This window comes from Martes martes (assembly GCF_963455335.1).
Source record: "Martes martes genome assembly, chromosome: 10".
Classification (NCBI taxonomy): Eukaryota; Metazoa; Chordata; class Mammalia; order Carnivora; family Mustelidae; genus Martes; species Martes martes.
In genome coordinates this window covers 10,219,402-10,240,932 of record NC_137898.1, presented here as the reverse complement: position 1 = coordinate 10,240,932, position 21,531 = coordinate 10,219,402, and the positions used below count along the sequence as shown (strand labels likewise).

The 21,531-nt window shown below is 56.6% G+C and overlaps 1 protein-coding gene across 2 annotated transcripts in view; it reads right to left on the bottom strand.

The window, feature by feature from the left end:
- Nucleotides 1-526: 526 nt before the first annotated feature.
- VWCE (von Willebrand factor C and EGF domains) overlaps nucleotides 527-21,531 on the bottom strand; it is a 25,099-nt gene continuing 4,094 nt past the window's right edge. Inside the window, exons 5-21 of one of the 2 annotated variants that reach the window (XM_080817783.1) lie at nucleotides 20,161-20,277; nucleotides 17,923-18,039; nucleotides 16,861-16,989; nucleotides 15,613-16,034; nucleotides 15,437-15,530; nucleotides 14,129-14,211; nucleotides 12,582-12,669; nucleotides 10,589-10,674; nucleotides 9,186-9,303; nucleotides 8,567-8,652; nucleotides 7,185-7,281; nucleotides 5,803-5,885; nucleotides 4,420-4,510; nucleotides 4,255-4,337; nucleotides 3,878-3,968; nucleotides 942-1,542; nucleotides 527-797 (exon numbers count right to left, since the gene is read on the bottom strand). In XM_080817783.1, coding sequence (XP_080673909.1) covers nucleotides 734-797; nucleotides 942-1,542; nucleotides 3,878-3,968; nucleotides 4,255-4,337; nucleotides 4,420-4,510; nucleotides 5,803-5,885; nucleotides 7,185-7,281; nucleotides 8,567-8,652; nucleotides 9,186-9,303; nucleotides 10,589-10,674; nucleotides 12,582-12,669; nucleotides 14,129-14,211; nucleotides 15,437-15,530; nucleotides 15,613-16,034; nucleotides 16,861-16,989; nucleotides 17,923-18,039; nucleotides 20,161-20,277 — 2,450 coding nt within the window. In that variant the 3' untranslated portion in view covers nucleotides 527-733. The remainder of the gene's footprint in view (nucleotides 798-941; nucleotides 1,543-3,877; nucleotides 3,969-4,254; nucleotides 4,338-4,419; nucleotides 4,511-5,802; nucleotides 5,886-7,184; nucleotides 7,282-8,566; nucleotides 8,653-9,185; nucleotides 9,304-10,588; nucleotides 10,675-12,581; nucleotides 12,670-14,128; nucleotides 14,212-15,436; nucleotides 15,531-15,612; nucleotides 16,035-16,860; nucleotides 16,990-17,922; nucleotides 18,040-20,160; nucleotides 20,278-21,531) is intronic. The other variant, XM_080817784.1, reaches the window with a different exon arrangement.

Below are 21,531 nucleotides of genomic sequence, written 5' to 3'. Positions count from 1 at the left end.
TTAGGAAAGGCCTGGGCGGAAGGGAGCCCTGCCAAGGTCACACCCCTTGCCTGGGGCAGCCCAGTTAGAATTACTGGTCAACACGGGGGCACAGAGCCCTGGCTCCTGGCGCCAGCTCAGGACAACTCTGAAGGGCCACCCTAGCCTCAGAGGGGGCTGACTGAGGCTTAGGACTTCTCCCTCACTGCTGTCCTCCCCTCCTCCCGCCTGCCTGCAGGTGCCCCTGCTGAGGGTACCCTGGGGAACCGCAAACTCCCAGCCCATCTCCGCGAGTCTCTCCCCCCCCCGCCCCCCGGGAATCCAATCCGTGGAGCCACCTCCTCCATCCTTTCCCTTTTCACTGGAGGAGCCCCCCAGTGTCAAAGGCAGCAGGTGCTTCCACAAGACACCACCCCACGCCACCCCAGTTGGGTGCCGGTTTTTCTCCGGAGCTGGAGGGTTGAGATGGGGTGCTGGTTTAGCACCCGCGGGCTTGGAGCAACGTTTCCCCACCTTTCCAAAGGCGAGACGTGAGCGAGCAGGGCAGTGTGGGGGAGACTGAAACAGGCTTTAATCAGGAAACCTCAGGGAGGGACACGGGACAGCTGGTGGCCCAGTCCCAGGGGAATCCAGGGCCTTCGCTGACTCCTCTCCTCCAAAGCGGGGAGCTCAGCAGCCTCAACCGTCCTCAAAACACAGGCCGGCAGTGCTGTCCAAGGAGGATACTGACCATGGAGAGTACCGATTGCTGTTCTCACAGGACGTTCCAAATGCTTCTTGGGGACGAGGTTGCGTGGGGTCCTGGGGACTTTCCATCCCTTCAGGAGCCGGAGGTCAGAAGTGAGTGTCCGGGGTCAGTGGCATCATTTGCCCCAGGGCCTCCCTGCCAGGACCCAAGGCCACTGGCCCTTTTCTCTGTCCAGCGTCTCCCAGGCAGGGCCCCCACCTGGAGGCCTGCTTACCCGGTGGACTCGTCCTCCTGTGAGGTCCCTGCAGCAGGCCACTGGGGGCTGGAGCTGGCTGTGGCTATGAGGACCGCAGAGAGTCTGGAGGCGATGGGAGAGGGTCTGCGAGGCCTGAGGAGGGTGGCGGGGGTCTCTGAGGGGCTGGGGGCCATCGTGGAATGGGCCGAAGCTTCAGTCAGGAGGACGGCCGGTGAAGAAGACCTTCTGGCCCCTGTCTGGGCCCCAGAGGTGGAGGCGGACAGTTCTGGAGTCACAGGAGGAGGCCCAGGAGCCCCGGGAGAGGCTGGAGGTAGAGTGGAGGATCCTGGAGGGATCGAAGGCCCCGGTGAGGGCCGGGAGGCCACGGGCTCCCCTGGGAATGTGCCCCCAGGCCCGAAAGGGGGTGAGGGCGGGGCCCAGGCTCCTGAGGGGCTCGTGGGTAAAGTCTGCACATTAGACAGGTTCGTTCTGAGGAGGAGCTTTAGGACATGGGGCACTGGCTTCTGGGGCAACACCGCCGGGGGGCCTGGACAGGAGCTACAGTTCACCGGGGCCTCAGCATCTCCACGGGGACTCCGAGCTGCTTTGCCGACCTCCGAGGACTTCCTCTCCGGGGCATCTAGGGAGAGGTGGAGGAAACAAGATTCCCTGGGGTTCTCCCAGACGGCCACGGCGGCTCTGGGACAAGCTGCACGGGGGAGAGAGACCTCTCATGGCTGCTGAGGACCGGTCGCCCCCACCTCCAGGGTGAGACCAAGAGGGAACCAGGAGCAGAGGGAGGCAGTCCGCCCAAGTCACTCTACCAGGCGTTGGCTGTGTGACCTCGTAGGAGGCGCATAACTCCACTGGGCTTCCGTGTTCCCATCTATAAAATGGGCATCCTAACGACTTACAGCGCCACTCTGAGGACTCAATGAATGGTGCGCGGGAAATCCCAGCCCACACCCCACCGTTAACCCGGACTTCGGCTGACTACCATGTGTCAGGGCGGGAGGCTCACTGATCGTAATAAACGTTCCATTGCGTACAAGCTGCGGAGAGTAGAAGCAGCTCTCCTACCTCGGCTCACTTGTGCGGGGAACCTTAAACTGCTCTAAAAAAATCAAGTCTGTTGAAAAAAATTTTTTTTTAAATCTCAGCCCGGAGCCTGGAATATCATAACGGCTTGATATGTGGGAGGAGAACAAGCAAAGGAAGAGGCTGGGCAAAGAGAACACGGTGCGGAAGAACCACAAGAAGGAGGAGTGTTGGAGAAAGGTACAATCAGGAGACAGATGCGGTCAAGCCCAGAAGACCTGGAATGATTGATTTTATTTTAAAAATCACCCAGAGGATGGTCCCCAACTCTGAACATGCCTGAATGCCCTGGCTTGTACACGGAGTGCGTGAATGGAACAGTATGTGATGTATAGCTCACGAAAACTGTGGCTTTTGTTAATTACCGAAAGGAAACCATTCACATTCTACCGCCACAAAAAGTGGTTTCTCCTTATACGGAGCTCTTGTTAGGAAGAGGCACGAGGCAAACGCAGCCGAAGCAGTATGTTCCAGGAGAAGGGGCCCAGTGCTGCGCCTCACCTCCCTGTGCCTCTGTTTCCCCATCTGGAGGCAGCAGAGCACGGGGGAAGGAATCAGGGAGACCTGGGCTTGAGCCCAGCACCACCAGCTAGAGAGCAGTCTTAAGACAGAAACCTAACTTCACTGGGCCTCCGTTTGCCCATCTGCAAAATGGAGATATAACCACAGCAGCCACATTCCTGGGAGCAAATAAAGGAGGTAACACAGGTCACATGCTCCGGACGCAGCCTGGCTTTTTCGCAAACGCTTAGCCTCAGGACAGCAGGGGGAATAACCATCAGCTTGCCGAGAAGCATGTGGCGGTTTCAGGAAGCAAAATCTACAAATTAAGGGTTCTTAACAACAGGGTCAGAGGGGCTCAGGAGGCTTCCAGCCCCCACCAGTCCTGAGGGCTGCGCTTCTCCAGCCACGGACCCCAAAAGTGACCCTAAATAGAGAGGATCCTCTTCAGATGGCCAACGGAGTTAAACAGGTATTTTATCCAAGAGGAAATCCAGGCCACAAAACAGTAGAAAAATTCACTGTCTTCCTGGAAGTTTAAAAAACATAAAGCAGGGTGTGCCTGGGTGGCTCAGATGGTTAAGCCTCTTCCTTCAGCTCAGGTTATAATCCCAAGGTCCTGGGATCGAGTCCTTCATCAGGCTCCTGAGATCGAGTCCCTTATCAGGCTCCCTGCTCAGCAGGGAGTCTGCTTCTCCCTCTACCCCTCCCTCTGCTTGTGCTCTCTCTCTCAAATAAATAAATAAAACCTTTTTTTAAAAAAGAGGCATAAAGGGGTGCCTGGGTGGCTCAGTGGGTTAAGGCCTCTGCCTTCGGCTCAGGTCATGATCCCAGGGTCCTGGGACGGAGTTCCCCATTGGGCTCTCCGCTCGGCAGGGAGCCTGCCTCCCCCCAACTCTCTCTGCCTGCCTCTCTGCCTACTTGTGATTTCTGGCTGTCCAATAAATAAATAAAATCTTTAAAAAGAAAAAAAAGGATAAAATAGCCACATTTAAGGTACTCTATGGACATGTTAAATCAGAAAAATTCAATTCAAGACACACAGTGCAGAGCTGGTGGGACCAGCTACATCATCATGAGTTTCCTGTTTCTCCAGGACCCCATCAGGTGAGGACTCCTGTCTGGTGACACACTGTCCTGCCCCAGGAGGCCCCACAGGGCTCCCAATGCACCACCACCCAGTACTCCACCTGCTAACCAGGGGGCCCAACCATGTGTCCTTGCCACATGCTGGCTGTGTGACCTCGGGCAAAACGCATTCCCTCTCTGAGCCTGGGTTTTGCACATCCAGCCCTTTACAAGTTCTAGGTTTCTGGGAAGAAGAGCAAAGGGCAGGAAGACAGTGGAGAAGCTTCAGGGCCCAGAGGTCCGCTTACCTGGGCAGGAGGAACAGCAGTCTCCGGGGGGCCCAGAGGGGTCGGAGCAGGCGCGTGGGCAGGGGACCCTCTCACAGCTCACCTCTCCCAGCTGGGGAAGCACAAGGACACACATGAGGAAGCCCAGATCATCTCCCCTCCCGGAACAGCGCCCCCACACGCCTCTTCCACCCACAGAAATGTCCTGGGACGGAGGCTGCTACAGTAGAGCCGCATTAAGGAACCCACAAAGAGGGAGGGTACCACCCAATCCAAAGGTATTCTGGCTGTCATTTAAAGTTGGGAAGGCGGGAGGAAGGTGGGCTTCTGTGCGCTAAGGGGACTCAGCCTTTTGCAAAGGGACAAAAGGCAAGCAGCAGTCCCCAGGCCCAGCTTACCTGGCACGTGCACTGGGTACAGGGCTCATCGTCCAAGGTGAACACCTGGCCATTCACCACCTTCCTTCCCTCGTAGTTGCAATCTGCAGAGGCAGAGGAGACCGGGCCGTGAGAGCCGAGGCCTCCCAGGCGCCTCAGGCGTGGGGCGGTGGCTCCCCCACTCACCTCTGCACACCGGGCAGCACTCCCCGTCGGGGTGGAAAGGGTAGGTGCAGGTGATGGGACAGTCCACAGGGGAGCAGGCCACAGAGCCCAGCTGCGCAACACAGAAAACACACGAGGCCGTTTGTTCTGGGCCACCGCCAGGACCCTCTGGGAGGACAGCCACAGAGCCACCAAGCGCCCATCGGAGCCCCCATGGTGCGGGGACAGGCTCATTCACTCAGAGTCTGTCTTCCTGACAGAGGGCAAGCCCCACAAGGCAGCTCATCTGTCACCAGGCCCCAGCTGAACAAACCCACAAATTACCCAGGGAAGATGAGCACCAAAAACCAAGGAGAGAGGACCTAGAAGCCTGGAGCTCCACAAAGCCCATGAATGAACAGGGCCACTCAGAAGCCGAGATGTTCGCCCCGAGGTCCTCTGATCCCGTGGACCCTGTCCCTTTCCATGCTGTGTCCTCACCCACTGCCATCGATGGGGCTCCCCCTGCATCAAAAGTTTCCTGCAGCACAAGCAGAAAGGCCTGCCCCCTCGCCCCCACCCCCCCCCCCCAATTTCCCAATCTGAATGATCCGAACAGTCCCACGTGCTTTTTCAGACTGAAAGGCAGTCTGGCTTAGAGGCCAAGTGCGCCTCCCGGAGCAGAGACTCAGAACACCAGGATTTGACTCCTGGCACTTCGGCCGACTAGCCGTAGGATCTTGAGGGAAGGATGACTTCGTCTCTCTGTGCCTCATTTTTCTGACCCACAGATGGAGGACACGGTGGCTCCTACCTCATAGGATTCTCCCCACGCTTAACTGAGCTCATGCAGGGGAACGGCCGAGAGCCAGACTGGCCCACGGCAAGAGCACCATAATGGGAGTCTATTAAAGACGGCGGCTCAGCCCTGGGCTTGAGGCCCTCCCCCGAGCCCTCAGGGAACACTCCCACATTACACTATAAGGGGCCCCCAAGATGTCCCCTGGCAAAGGACTTTCATGGGGCATACTTAAAAAGATTTCTCTGGGGGCGCCTGGGTGGCTCAGTGGGTTAAGGCCTCTGCCTTCGGCTCAGGTCATGGTCCCGGAGTCCTGGGATCGAGCCCCGCATCGGCCTCTCTGCTCTGCGGGGAGCCTGCTTCCCTTCCTCTCTCTCTCTGCCTGCCTGTCTGCCTACTTGTGATCTCTGTCAAATAAATAAATAAAATCTTAAAAAAAAAAAAAAAAGATTTCTCTGGCTCTGGGTAAAGATTGACCCTGGGCAGGGCTAGAGGGAGCCAACTTTCACTGTGACCAAGAATGACCTTCCCCATGCAGGGCTCTGGATGGGCCTCCAAGGTTCTGGAACTGGTGTGAGCCCGTGGGGAGGGTCCATAGACAGGAGTCAGGGCCAGGTGGGCCGTACCAGGCAGATGCAGCTCAGACACGGGTCCAGCACAGACGGGAAGGTCTGGTTGTTGTAGAAGATTCTGCCTGTGTAGGTACAGCCTGCCGGAGAGAGCACGGGGGTGAGTGCCCGCTGGGTAGGAGGCCGGTGACCAGGCTCCTGCCAAGGGCGAAGGTCTGAGAGTCTTCTGGGTAACAAAGGTCAGGCCAATTGCCTCCCCAGGCAGTCATCCCTGGGGTTTGGGGAAGAGACAAAACACAGGTCTGGATTGGGTGTTTTTGTTTTTGTTTTCTTTCCACTGGGTTTAGCAGAGGGGTCAGAGTGTCTCCACTTCCAAGGAAGGGAGCATTTCTTGGGCAGGATCTGGCCAGAGGGACTGGCCCAGGCACTACAGCCATCCTCTCTGCTCTTCCCCCCAGCAACCCACTCACCCAGTCCCCACCTTCCAGAACATTCCCCCACACCTCTCCCCTCAGCTTCCCCAAGCCCACTGAGGTCTGATCTGAATGCTGCCACCTTGAGGACATTTATCACATCCTAGGAAGAATGAAAGCAGGTGATAGGACATCAGGGGAATGTTCTAGAACATCAGTATGTTATTTGTTAGATACAGGTACATGTTACAGACTGCAGCCTACAGAGACAGAGATACTTACTTCATTGAAAGAGATCAGAAAAACAAAACCATGAGGCTAAAAGTGGTAAGGGGCCCTTTCTAATTGTTTCTATTTTTGCTGTATGTACTTCAATAAAATGTCACTTTTGAAATCATGGAAAAGGGGAACGTTGCTATAAAAAAGTAAAGCAGGGGCACCTGGGTGGCTCAGTCGGTTCAGTGTCTGCCTTCAGCTCAGGTCATGATCCCAGAGTCCTGGGATCAAGCCCCGCAGTGGGCTCCCTGCTCTGCAGGAGCCTGCTTCTCCCTCTCTCTGCCTGCCTCTCTGCCTACTTGTGATCACTCTCTCTCTCTATCTCTGCCAAATGAATAAATGAAATCTTAAAAAAAGGAAAGAAAGAAAGAAAATGTTAAAAAAAAAAAATAAAGCGGCATTATTAAGTTCTCTCACTGTTCCCTAATTGTTTCACTGGTATGGTTCCTTGGTCACCCCACCCAGGCTGGAAGCTCAGAGAATGTCTGTATCTGCTTCCAGCACCCAGATAAGGCTGGCCTTGGGCAGACAGATTTAGGTCTCTGAAGCCCGGCTTCCTCATCTGTACGGTGGGCTTGCCCCGTGGGGCTGTGGGGATGAAGCCTGTGGGGTCCGAGCTTTGCATGGAGGAGCCTGGTGCAGGGTGAGCCCAGATGTGTGTGGGGCGGGGGGCGGTGTCAGGGATCCCTGCCGAGGGGAGCAGGGGATGCTGCACCGCCCCCCCCCCCCACCCCGCCAGCAGGAAATTACCTGCAGAACAGTCCGGGCAGCACTGTCCTGGGATCCGAATTGGGTGAGGGCAAGAGTCCACACAGTCCGTCCTCTTACAGCTCACTGAACCGTCTGCCTGAAGGAGGGAGAACTTCACCCAGACCCCACCTGTAACCCCGGCCCCGCCTCCCTGCTGCGCTCCAGCCTCCCAGCACCCCCACCCCCACCCCCAAGAAAGGGCTGTGTTGCACACTGGCCGAGGCTTGGCCCAAAGGGCGCCATGATGCCGCTGGGGGGTGACAGGTCCCCCACAAAGAGGGCCGGCTACTGGGGAAAGAGGGTGTGAGCCTTCCACGAGAGCCTCCTTATGCACGGAGAGAGCAGGTCAGAGCGGGGCTCTGGTCTCCGTGGCTTCCTGTCCCTCTCTAGTGGCAGCCAAAGCTCAACACCGGCTCATCCAAATTCTTCTCTCAGCTTTTCCCTGAAACCCTCGCTCACCCCAAACCTATGGAGTACAATAAAATCCTATTTTTATAGAAAACTATTCCACCGGAAATGTCTATTTCAGAAGACAAAAGCACCACATATGGTTTCCTTTTTTTTTTTTTTTTTTTTGTTGGTCTCTAAGACTCTGAATGTTGATGCAGCCTTTGTGCTGCTTTCTCATACTATGAGGGCCCTGGGTCAGTCATAAAGGGGAGAGGGAGCGGATGTGCCCTCCTCCCAACTGTAACTCCGATGAAACGTTTCCAAGTTTTGCAAGGGTCTCGGGGTTTTTCACCAACGGTGCATCGGAGACCCGTGAAGCCTGTGCCTCTCACATGCCAATAGCCAGACGAGTCACCCGGGGGATTAAAATGCAGATTCTGAGCGCAGAGGTGTGATGAGCCCAGAGAGTCTGTGTGTCCAGCAGACACCCCCGGGGGCATGGCCCTGGTTTTGAGAGATAAAGCTCTAAGCTCAGAGCGACTAAAAGCTCTTCTAAAGCAGAAAGGAAAGCCAGCGAGTGCTTAAACAGGGAGCCGAAACCAGGCTGTTCCTTGGTAAGCAGCTGTTTGCCTCTGGGCCCATCGACTCTAAGACCCGTCTCCTGACCCGCTTTGGCCGAGCTGAGGTCACAGCTTTAGGTCCGTAAAGGAAACCCCGCAGTTTCACAGGGAAGACCCGAACCATGGAGCCTCGGGCCATCGCACTCCTTCGGTTATCCGCCCCCAGGGAAATCCTGCTCTTAGGACCCCGACTGCTCCCGGACCAGCGGCTCACACCCCATTCTGTACAAATGGGACCTGCTGGCATAGGAGGGGGACAGCTTCGAGAGCAGCAGGGAGGACCCAGTCAGGACGAAGGGGTTCTGCTCGGGGCGAGGCAGGGACAGCCGGGGGGTTGGGGGAGCAGCTGAAGGCGTGCAGGTTGCCATTCACCTGGCAGATGCATAACTCACAGGGGTCACCCGGAGACCAGATCTGTCCGATCGGAAACTCAACCCCATTGTCGTCGAGAGAGCAGCCTGGCCGGGGGACAATGAGGGAGAAAGCGCGGTTGGGCACAAGTGCTGAGGAGGGTCCCTAATGCCTGCCCAGACTACAGCGCGCCCCCCACCCAAGGACAGACGCTGGGCTTACTCATGCCACACAGACGGTCCCCCAGAGTGTCCATTCTGCCCCCTGCTGGGCCCAGGGGCTGCCTGCAGCTGCTGGCCCAGCTGGGGGCTGGGGCGGGGGGGGGGGGGGGGGAGTTGTTCCCTCCAAACACGTGCCTGTTCCACACAGACAGGCTCACGCAAACAGATGCCGACTTCCGAACCCATAAACGTACACACTCGCACACGGGCCCGCTCGCACAAACACGCACACTCCCAGAGACATACACACGCGGATGGCACTCCCACACACATGGGCACACTCACACATAGACACGCTTCCCGAAACACACACACACGCACACACACGATCTCCGCAGGGGACACGCAGCCTGCCTCTTGGAGGGCATCCAGGCCCCGGGCCGGGCAGAACGCCAGCAAGCAGAGCCGGGGCGCCGCACCTGTCATGGGTGTGGGTTCCCGGCAGGTAAAACAGCACTGTCCAGGGCCCAGCCACCACTCCTCTCGGGGGCAGTCCAGTTCTGGACATGGTGTGAAGGAACATTCCACTTCCCCATTCTAGAAGAGAACCAAGGGCTTAGGCTGTGAGGGCAGCTCCCCAGACCTGGGCCGTCCGAAAGCTAAAGAGGAGCCTGGCAGGCTGCTGTCACCCTCCTAAAAGTGACAAAGAATCTTCAGGGAGCAGAAGGAGTAGGAGTGGGGGTGGGAGGCAGGAGGTTGTGGGGGAAGGCTGGGAGTGTGTTCCGGGATGTCCCAGCTGCTGGGATGGGGGTCCCTGCTGGCCCTGGCTGCACCCCAGCCCCTCATCCCCTCACTTAGCTCTCACTCCAGTCTGCCCTCACCCTGCAGCCAGAGAAAGTTCTCGTGCACCAATGGGATCACACAGCTCCAAACCTAGAACCCATCGGCAGCTCTGCCGAGCCCAGAGCCCTCCGCCTGGCTGGCAAAGCCCCTCGCGACTGAGTCTGAGGCAGAGACTATGGGGCCCCCTCCTCCCCAAAACCCCTTCCCCCAAGTACTGCCCTTGGCTGACAGGGGACGGGCCCTCCAGGTACCTGGATGGTTCCTTCAACCCCCACTCCCCTCCCTGGGAGCAGAGAGAATATAGACAAGTGACTGACATGCAGCTCCCTGGCCCCTGGCCACACCCTTCTCTGCCGTGCAACTCACTCCAGAGCTCCCCCCCGGGGATCAGCCTGAGACCCCGCGGTCACCTGGCTCCTTCCTCCGCCTGTCCCGCTTCCCTGGCTGGCTCCTCCTGCAAATCTTTGGAAAATCCCTTACACAAGAATCCAGCCCCAGGCCCTGCTTCTCAGACCCCAACCCAAGCACACCCCCGTCTGCAGTCTCTTCTGCCTGACTCGTTGCCCACATCCTACACCCCTGCCAGAAGGGACATCTTCAAACCCTGACAACAGGCGTGTGCTCTCGCACCCTGCCAGGCACCCCTGCCTTGGCTCCTCTTCTGGTAAGTCCCTCACCAGGCAGATCTTGGCTTAGTACCCCTCCCTCCAAGAAGCCTGCCCCTCTGGTCAGGAGCCCTTGCCACCACCTGCCCGTGGCCCACCTAGGCTGTGGGCCCCCTGAAGAGGGGACTGGGGCTGTCCTATGCTTAGCTGTGCACCAGTACTCAACATTGCCCCAGGCACACAATAGGTGCTCTATAAATAGCTCCGCTAAAGGGAGAACTGCAAGGGGACGGTGGGAAGGCCTTGGTGAACGCAGGTCCCCGTAATGCCTTTGCTGCCTCCGCGTCCCTTCTGCCATACGGCAGCTCCTATTCTCCAGGTTGAGGCGTGCTCGGGAAGCCCTGCACCCGGCCGTCTCTCCTGCACCCACCTACCTGGCAGACACAGGTGGTACACTCGTCACCACCCCCACTGAACACAGCCCCGTCTGCGTACCACCGGCCGTGGAAATAGCATCTCACTGCGGGGGAGAAAGGGAGAGGCAGCTCAAGGTCTTTGGGCTGGGGCAGCTAAAGAGAAAGCAGAACAGTGGGTCGGGGGGCCCTGGGGAAGCTAACGTCCTCCCACCATGTCCACAGCGTGTGCCCCATTCAAGGAGCCAGTCACTCCCTCCCAAGCCCCCCCCCCCCCACACCGAAACTACACTGCGGCTTGGAAACTGACGCAGGAATGAAACTAAGACCCACATGTAGACTAAGACCCTTAACCAAAAAGGGAGGGGACTCCCGGAATCACCGAAGAGTAACAGAAAAGCAGGAATGAAAAGAGACTGTCCGGGGCGCCTGGGTGGCTCAGTGGGTTAAAGCCTCTGCCTTCGGCTCGAGTCATGATCTCAGGGTCCTGGGATCGGGCCCCACATAGGGCTCTCTGCTCAGCAGGGAGCCTGCTTCCCCCTCTCTCTCTGCCTGTCTCTCTGCCTACTTGTGATCTCTCTCGCTGTCAAATAAATAAATAAAATATTTTAAAAAAAGAAAGAAAGAAAGAAAGAAAAAGAAAAGAGACTGTCCCAGGGGTGCCTGGGTGGCTCAGTCGGTTAGTCTGCCTTCAGCTCAGGTCATGATCCCAGGGTCCTGGGATCGAGTCCCCGCATCAGGTTCCCTGCTCCTTGGGGAGCCTGCTTCTCCCACTCCCTCTGCCTGCTGTTTCCCCCCTGCTTTTGCTCTTTCTGTCAAATAAAGAAAATCTTTAAAAGAAAGAAACAAAGAAGGAAAAGAAAAGAAAAGAAAAAGAGACTGCCCCAGATACCTAAGACAAGGTCCAAGACCAAAGCCATCTCCTGGAGACCAGGAGGAATCACCGAAAGCTTCTTTTTTTTTTTTTTTTTTTTTTTAAGATTTATTTATTTGACAGTGAGAGAAAGACAGCAAGAGCAGGAACACAAGCAGGGGGAGTGGGAGAGGGAAAGCAGGCTTCCCGCTGAGCAGGGAGCCGGATGGAGGGCTCAATCCCAGGACGCTGGGATCATGACCCGAGTCGAAGGCAGACACTTAAGGACTGAGCCACCCAGGCACCCCCTCTTATCCGAGGATCCCACACTGATAAAATAGCCCGCGCCGGCCCAGGCCCACCCCACTTAGTTGGTCTGCTCTGGATTCAAATCCCAGCTACACAACTAACTAGGGAGGGATTTGGAGCAACGTCCTTAATTTCACTGTCTCCGTCTTCCCATCTGTAGATGGGGTTGATAAGAGCTGATGACAGTTACTACTTCATAGACAGTATCTTACCTACTCAAAAATGTCTTGGCTAAAAATAATATTTAAAATATAAGAAAATTATTTTTTTTAATGAACACCAGCTTTGCAATCAGGTAGGCTCAATTTCAAGTTCTATTCTTGTATTAACTGGTTGTAGGTCTCTGGGCAGTGATGACCTTGGTAAGCCTTGGTTTTGTCATCTATGAAATAGGGTTATGAATAGTACTCCCTCAAGGCTGAGCCACACGGATGCGATGAGATCAAGGGCTGGCAAGCACCAGCACAGAGCTGTCAGGGAGCATTCGTGATGATGATGAGGTCATCCCAGGAAAAGAGAACCACATTTTTAACAAAGGACCAACTCATTAGTGGGGAAGGGGAGACGCCCTCCCAGTCTCAAGACAAAGCCATGCCAAGGGTAGGCTCACACCCCTTCCTGGCTGTCTTGAAGGCACCTCCCAGGGTAGGGGCCGCCTGAGCAGGGAGCCCGATCTAGTGTCCAAACTACAGCACACATAGTAGGTGCTCAATTAAACTGGCACTTTGAAATGCTGCACTTGACTTGAGTTTCTAAAGCAAAAACCAATCTCCATCCTCTGCTCTACTCATCCTTCCCCCAAAAACACACAAAAAAACTAACCCCCCACCCGCACCCCAAAGATTCACTGACCTGGAACACAAGTACAGCAATCTGACTTCAGGGGGGTCTGACAGGGGCCGGGAGGACACTCGGGGGAGATGCAGGACACATTTCCGGCCTGAGCGGGGGAGAGATGGTGCTGGGTGGGGGGCAGAGGGCAGGAGGAGAACGAGGCCCTATAGCCCCTCGGTTTGTCCCGTATTTCACGCAATCCCTTGGGTCCCCTGTCCAACACCAAAGCCCCCTAAAGGAAATCATCCAAGACCTCTGAATGCCACCATGGTGACCACAAGGACAGTGTGCAGGGACCCAGGTCCTGGCGTTTACCGGCGCGCGCCAAGGACATCCTCCCACGGCATACAAGAGCTTTGCAAGGATGCCGGGAAGAGGCGAACAACGGAGGTTACACCACCATGCATCTCAGTTTTGAACCAGGTAAAATCTTGGCTATTCAAAGAATTAATTTTAAAACTAAATTTCAAAATTTGAAGTTAAGGCAAAACAAAACAAAACAAAACGAAAATCTGCCTCTGGAGCCAGCCAGAGCTAAGAAGCTGTGTTTGCTCCCCCACTGACGCGTCGTGTGACTTTGGCCAACGTCCATCAGCTCCCTGAGCTTCAGTTTCCCTATCTGCGAGACGAGCCAGAAACGGCGCCTCCATCGGGGATTGCTGAGGACTGGTGCCGTGACATGATCCACGGAGGTGCTGGGCCACTGTGTGTGCGTGGCACAGGGGGAAAGCTCGGTAAAGGGGGGCGCTGGCTGTCTCCGTGCCCTGCCCCCCACTCCCCCTCCCCAGCCTTCCAAGGTGGCCACTGCCCTCGCCGCCTGGCCAGTGAAGGTCAGAGGGTGGCGGTGAGGGGTGGTTGGCAGAGCCCAGGCTGTGGACACAGACCTCGGCTCAAATCCCAGCTCATGCCTTGGTCTCGTCATCGGTAGAACAGGGACGGGAGAGCTGACCTGGACAAGCCACCAGCAGCCACAGCTCAGGCAACAGAAGAAAAGCCCCAGGTCCCGAGCCTGGTAGGACCGGAGGGCTCCTAATGGAATCAATGGAACAGCACCTGGCCGTGTCCGGAACACAGTAGGTGCTTAATAACTATTCCTTGAGAAGCGAATTGGCCTACAGCAAAATACTCCTCTTAACAAACTGGTAATAAGCTTCCTCTCTCCCAAGCGTGGATACCTAGGGTGTCAGGATGGCCGAGGGGTCTAAGACGCCAGACTCAAGTTTCGCTTCCCAACTGCGGATACCTTTATTGGGCTGGCAAATATTTTGCCTGGAGAGAAAAACAGCCTCCCTGGTGGGGAGTTTCCGAGGGAGCTCCACCCCCTCCCTTTCCTCGACAGATGGACCCTGTTTGCCTGCTGGCTCTTTGCTGCTCAGCAGAAAGCTCCTGGACTCCACAGACCCCCACGCCTTTAAATTTGACAGGTTCCGACCAAAATCCACAACCTGGGAACTCTTCCTCCGTTTGACAAGCTCACCTTCAACATCGGAGCTTTCCCTCTTCCTCTAAAACCCCCAAAGGTTAGGAAAACAGCCACAAGGCTTTGGGGCTCTTGTGATGCTCACCAGGCAGACACAGACAGTGCAGTTCTCGTCGGGAGGGGAAAACACGTCCCCTTCGGCTCGGATGACGCCACTGTGAAAACAGCCTTTTTGAAAGACAAACAGGAGTGGAGGCATCAGACCTCTTCAAAGTAGAGGAAGCTTGAGGTCTCATTACTTTTCCAGGCGTAATGTCCCTGGAACCTTCTCTCACTGGCCAGGATGCCCCGGGAGTGGCAGATCCAAGTACCAAGGACTGTGCGGTCCTCGGACCCCTGAAGAAGTAAGCAGGAGACACCCACAGAAGATGGCCCAGGAGGGTTCCATCTAGGTCTATAAACCCTGAACTCTACTGAGAACGTGGCATTTTATTCCCATACGGCAGGAAAGGCAGCCAGGCAGCCCCGGGCTCAAAAACCTGGTCTGTCCATTCAGTTAACCTGAGTGACCTTAGATATGTCACTTAACCTTCATGGATTCGGTCGTCTTTACCGTAAAATGGGAACACCACCACGTGCCCTGCCGGGGCTTTGGATGGACCCACAGCCTCACATGGAAGGTGCTCAGCCGCTCCCATTCAGAGCTCAGTATACAGTAGGAATGTGGCAAAAGGTCACGATTATCACTAAGAAGCCATTAAGTCTGTTTCTCATTCTAACCCTTCGGAAGGTGTCTTCGCTGCTGCTCCCTGGGCAGCAGCCTCAGCATCTTATGGCCAGAGTTCAGGCCCCTGCCCAGATCTACGGAATGAGAACCTGGGTTTTCACAAGATCCCGGGGATCCGCACGCAGAGTGAGTTGTCAGAAGCTCTGTGGAAGGACCTGTGGAGATGTAGGGTCTGTATCCTAACAGCAAGGGGAAGCGAATGAAAAACTGTAAGCAGATTATGGAAGTAAATTGGAAAGTGGACAGAATTTGCAAAGGATTAAACCTCTGGCTGCAGGAGGGGAGTTGGGGCAGGGGAGGGGGACGGCTGGGCAGAGCTGGGGAAACTCACTGAATGTATGAAAGGATGAAGCTCAGAAAGGATCCCCAGAAGATGAAAAGTTCCCCCTTGAGGGATACCACAGCATAGACCAGTGGTTCTCAAAGTGTGGCTCCTGGACCAGCAACACCAGCATCCCCCGGGATCTTGTTAGAAACGCAGATTCCCAGGCCCGGCCCACACCTGATGAATAAGCAGCTCTGGGGGATGAGACCCAGGAATTACCCTTCTAGTGATTCTAATGGACCCAGAAGTTGGAGAACAGCCTTTCAGCTGCAGATGGGCTGGGGAAGGGAGGGAGTAGGACCATGTGGGGAACTCACAGCCTTCCCCAGACCAGCTCCCACCTGTACACGATGGGCAGCAGCCCCCATCTTTGGAGGGAACCGGGTGGGAACAGGCAGCTTCACATGTCACCTTTTCACAGGTCACCTCCCCATTCTGGAAGCAGAAGCAGGAGTTCCAGCCATCACAAGGCCCCAGACACCAGACCCAGGCAGCCCCCAGGATCCCTCCCACCTACCTGGCACCAGCACTGGGAACACCCAGGCTCTGTCCAGCGGCTCCCTGAGTCATATGTGGCTCCCAGGTGCCAGCAGGCAGAGGACCCTGGTGCCATCTGTGTCACTGCTGGGCCCCTGGGCAAGGACGGGGACCCCTCCTGTGGTTGTGAGGGAGGTCCAAGGGTCCCCAAGAGGGAGGCACGAGGCATGGGGGTAGCCACCAGCCGAGTTGGGACAGAGGGCAAGGATGTGGGTGGTGCAGGGGTGGGAGAAGGCAGACTGGTGGTCCTGACCCCAGCTGGGGGCCCCGGGGCCCCAGAAGGAGGACTATGTCCAGGGGAGAGAGCAGGCCGGCCAGCCTCTGGGAGCAGCAGGAGCATCTTGGGCGGCGGCTGCAGAGGCTGCAGGATGGCGGATGGGGCGAGCACGGCTTTCGGGAAGGCTGAAACGCAAGCAAAGGGGTCTCCTGAGGGAGGCCGCGGGGAGCAGGAGGCAGATGGATGGGCGGGGGGGGGGGGGAGACTTGAAGGCAGCTCCTCCACCACCAGTCCCTGGATATCTCCGGACCAGTTTCTTCATCAGCATAACTGGTGATCTAACACCACCAGTTCAACCCAAGACCGTGGGGCCTGCCGTGACGATCACACAGGTGGATGGAAAAGCACCACAGGAGCAGGCCCAAGTGACAGGTGGGGACTGGGTGCCCGGCTCCCCCCCTCCCAGATGTGGCTTCCCGGGAGGGGATGCTGAGGCTCCGGTTGGAGGCACAGCCTGAGGAAAGCTCGCGGTGCACTAGAAAGAGCGTGCTCAGTATTTAGATGACCTTATACGCATGTTTATAGGCACACTGCTGAAGCATGGCAGCGTGAGCCGACGCCGCCTTGTCCAAAGTATCCTGGGAGCCCCGGTTCCGGTTCCGGGGACTCCTGTCTCCAGCTCCTCTAGCATTTGTCTTTCCCTATCACCATTTGCAAGAAAACAAAAGGGTTAGGGAAACAGTAAGATGGCAAGGCAGGACGAATGGATAAAGAAGTGGGAGGGGGAAAGGAGAAAGAAAGTGAAGAGTTGGAAATAACAAGATGAACTGGAAAAGAATGGGTGGCAAAGGAAGAAGGTGCAAAGCCTTGAGGGCGGGGGCGGGGCCTGAGGGTGGGGCGGGGCCTGGGTGGGGCGGGGCCTGGGTGGGCGGGGTGGGACCTGGTGTGGGGGCGGGGCCTGGTGTGGGGGCGGGGCCTGGGTCCGCGACTGCGGGGCTGGTGGCGGCTCACCTTCACAGGACACGCGGTCAGCTCGGAGCCTGAAGCCAGGTCGGCATGTGCACAGGAAGCTGCCCACGGTGTTATGGCAGGAGTGGTGACAGACTCGCCTCTCGAGCGGCCTCCGACACTCGTTTACATCTGTAGGAGAGCCTCGCTGCCAACAGCTGCCTTGCTGGGGCGACGACCCCTTCTTCCTCCATTCCTGAGCCCAGAAGGCGGGGGCAGTCTCCTTGCCATGTTCTTATGGGCTCCATCCCCGCCTCAGGATCTGGGACGTGACTCAGATGTCTAGGAGTGGGGCTAAAATCTACTGCTAGTCCCCTTGGAAAGTTCATACATCCCCTTGGCATTTAATAGATGCACCGATGACTCATTTCCGCCCCACCCCCACCCCCTGCCCCGCTAGGCAGCGATGGTTATGCCCTGGCTGGTGGGGATGCTGGCTGGTGGGGATGGTTCCCCTGGGATTCTCATCTCCAAAACTTCCAGCCTCCCTCGTGTGGCAGGGGATGGTGTGGCCCCTGAAAAAGAGTCTCAAACATCACTGTCCAGCTCAAGGTAGGCTTCAGGACAAACACCAAAGTCCGCCAGAACAAGGTCTGTTTTCAGGCCCAAGGGCCCCCACCGTCAACCCATGAGCCAAGCTTAAGCCAAACATGCCAATCAATCCCTTTCTGGAAATTTCTGCTAATGGGCTAAGAAAACAGGGGTCTCCTTCTAAACCAGAGGAACCAAGACATAACATGCTTTATTTACCAAGGGGAGCAAAGGCAGCCAAGAAAATGGGTGAGCAGAGAGGAATCCTTGGGATGTATCTGAGAGAGGGGTGGAAGAGAAACGTAACAGGATGAAAGTGGCACGTGGCCAGGAAAAGTCCAAGACAGGGTCTTCCATGAGGAGCCACACCAAACCCAGGGAAGGGCAGGCTCTGAGCCAAGGCTCAAGGACGCCCAGGCTCCAGGCGGCCAGGAGGTCCGGACCGCTGGCCTTTCCCAGTCCCTGGGCTCGCTCTGCCCATCCTCCTGATGGGCAGCCTAAGTATGAAGAAAACAGCTCCCCCCCACACCTTACCTACACAGGAGTGCCGGTTGCCATGGAGATGGAAGCCAGGTCTGCAGGAACACCTGTAGCTGCCTATGCTGTTTTTGCATCTCTGCTGACAGGGGGTCCCGAGGCATTCATCAGTGTCTGCAAGGGACCAGGGCAAGGCTGCTGCTCATTACCCCATGGAGTGTCAGAACTAGGTGCTCCCCCCTTCCTCTCCCCCTGCCATCCCCTCCCCCATTCAGGGCCGTGGGAGACCCTCCTCACCCCTCTTTCTCACCACCCACATTCAGCCTATCAACAAAATCCTCCCTGGGTCAGCCCTCTTCTCTCCATCTTCACTGTCCTACCCCAGCCTGGGCCACCTTTGTCTCTGGTTTGAGAAGAGCAACAGCCTGGTGAGTCTCCCTGTGCCCCTCCCAAGCTTTCTGCTACAAAGCGTCCAGGATATTCTGACCAAACAAACACCCGGGCCACTCTCTGCTCCCATGGGCACTGATGGCACACCACAGCTCACAAGCCCTGGGCGGCCTTTCCCACTTCCTTCCCTGTCCCTCACCTTTGTTCTGCCACCTTCCAAACGCACCATGTTCTTGTGGGCCTCCCTCTTTGCCTACGTTCTTTTGTTTGCCTAGGATCCCTGTCCATCTTGTCTGGGGGAAAACTCCTACGCATACCTCAAAACTCAGTTTCTACAGCGCCTCCTCTGTCAAAGCTTCCCCTGCCACTGTTTGAAATTCTGAAACACTGGAAATAATGTATGCGTCCATCAATAAGAGAAGAGTTAGTCCACTGTGGGAGGGTCCCACGGCAGAGACCCAGGCAGCAGTTAAAAAGAGCAACGGGGTCCCATTCACACTGATCTGGAGAGATCTTCAAGACAGATTGCTGAGAAAAACAACCAACTAGAGGTGCAAATCCCAGGTCTAACATGGTCTTGGGCAAGTTATTTAATTTCTCTAAGCCTCAGTGTTCCTATCAGGAAAATGGAAATAAGCAGTACCAGCCTCACAGCATCAGTCTGAGAAAGAAATGAGAAAATGCACGTAAGGTGTTTAGCAAGAGGCCAGAATCAGCTCCACACCTGTTCGCCATTCAGCCTACCTCTGTGAGTGTGTATGGGTGTGTGTGGGTGTGTGTACACGTTGTGGGGACAGGCAGGGAGGGCATGCATCAGAGCAATAGTCAGGTGCTAGGGGGAGCTGTGTTCCCCCAGAAGCACATGTTCAAGTTCTAACCCCTCGTGTGATGGGATTTGGAGGTAGGGCTTTTGGGTAGTGATTGGGTTTAGCTGAGGTCTTGAAGGGGCTCCTTCATGATGGGAGTAGTGCCCTTATCAGCTCTCTGGCCCCGTGAGAACACAGCATGGAGACCATCTGCAAGCCAGGAAGGTCCCTCACCCGAAAGCGAACGGGCTGGCTCCTTGACCTCGGGCTTTCTGGCCTCCAGAACCATGAGAATAAATTCGGCTGTGTAAATGGCCCAGTCCGTGGGGTTTTGTTACAGCAGCCGGAACAGACTAAGACATCAGGGTCATTCCCGAGGGAGAGCAGGGCCCAGGAGTGGTGAAGAGGGTCTGGAAGTAGCAACTTTTAAAACTTGTTTTACAGCTTATGACTATTGCAAATGATAGAAAATAATACCACACTTTCACAGGGGACCTTTTGCGTCATCTGCCTGGTTTAAGAGAAAAGGCTTCCTTCCGCAAGGAAGAAGCATCTTCAAGGAAGGGATGATTATGTTAGAAGATCTCCTTCATCCTGCTCACTCAGGAGCAGCCGCCTTCTCTTCGCCGGAGCTTCCCCAGCTCTTAGCCCTCACCCCTACCTCCTCCTGCCCCTCCCACCAGATGGGGCAGCTGGGACACCACTGGGGCAGGGGGAGCTAATGAGGACAGTGGGTGAAGGACTGCAGCCGGCACGCCTCTCCCACGGCCCTCCCTCACCTCGGGGGCCTCCTCGGTCCTGCCCCGGGCCCTCCCCTCGGCCTCTCCAGCCCTGTTCCTCTACCCTGCAGAGCCAGCTCAGAGCTGGACATGCCAGGATTCAAGCCCAGTCCAGCGCTTCCTGCCGGGATGGCCTTGGGTGAGCCTCAGTTTCCCCATCACTAAAGCAGGGATGACTCACAGGATCTCCCTCGGGGAACCAGGAAATGTGGTGACGCATGGAGCGCCCATGCTGGGCTAGACCGGGCCACCACACCTTTGACTCAGAGCCCCGCCACAGGGGCAACGGCATCATCGTTACCTGTCCCCGGGCCGCTCACCTTGGCAGCTGTGGCGGTCGGCAGCCAGCTGCATGCCCGGCCCACACTCACACACAAACCCGCCTTCCGTGTTCACACACTGGCCTTCGCAAGAGGCGCTTAGGCATTCATCGATGTCTGGGAAGAGAGAAGACATCCTTGCATGGACCACTCTGCGTGGTGGTCGGGTGCGAGGGCAAAATGGACCCCACAAGGATGCTGTCCCCTCAGATAGCCTACCCTCAGCAGGTGGAAAGCACCACCACCCCCTTTCTTCCTCCCTGAGGAAGAAAGACCAGGCACCACCAGGAAAGTCATCAGCCAAGAGGGAACCACCAGAGAGCAGAGGCTGAGGGCCAGGATCCTTCTCTGTGACTCACTCGGACCGGAGGATGGAGGATGGCTGAGACAGAGCCATTTCCAATGGCCCCACTGCAGGTCAACGCTCAGAGGGCACAGGGGAGTGAGTAGGAAGGCTGATACAGTTCCATTAAATCCTAATTGAGGGGCGCCTGGGTGGCTCAGTGGGTTGAGCCTCTGCCTTCAGCTCAGGTCGTGATCCCAGGGTCCTGGGATCAAGCCCCGCATCGGGCTCTCTGCTCGGTGGGGAGCCTGCTTCCTCCCCTCTCTCTGTCTGCCTCTCTGCCTACTTGTGATCTCTGTCTGTCAAATAAATAAATAAAATCTTTAAAAAAAAAAAATCCTAATTGAGCACCACCTGTATGCAGCAGATCCAGAGGGAGGCCACTGAGGACACAAATGTGACCGAGACATGGCACAGACTCTCCAGCTGGTTAGGGTCTGATAACATCAAGAGCCACATGCCCATGAGGTCGGCACCCGGCTGGGTGATACGTGCCCCACTGGGGAACACCTGGAGGACAGGTGGGCAGAGGACCAGGAGGCATCAAGAGGAGGGGGGCCATGAGCAGAGATAGCCTACAGTTGCGCTGGCACTGGCAGGAGCTCAGGTTCCTATAGGGGCAGTGGGAAGCTGGACCAATGGGTGGAGGCGAGGCTGCAGAGAGCCCAGAAGGTCCTGAGACTGCTGCCCAGGGCGGGGTGACTGGATCCAAGCAGTCCTTTTCAGAAGTTCAGGCCTGTGGGGTGAGGGGCGCCAGGGGACAGAACTCCCCACCCCAGCTTCATGTCCTCCCTTCTCTAAGAACCATGATAACCTCTCAAGGACCTACAAGATCTGTGCCGCCCACTGAAGTCTGCCTCCGGGTCTCCCAACCCTTGGCCCCAAGCCACCTGGACACCTTCTTTCTCCCTACTTGCTCTCCCCAGAGCCGGCCCCTTGGGACCACACCCACTGCCTCTAGGAAGCCCACCCTGACTAACCCCATCCCACTGGGACCCCTGGTGGCGGTGGTCAGATCCCCCCTGCCT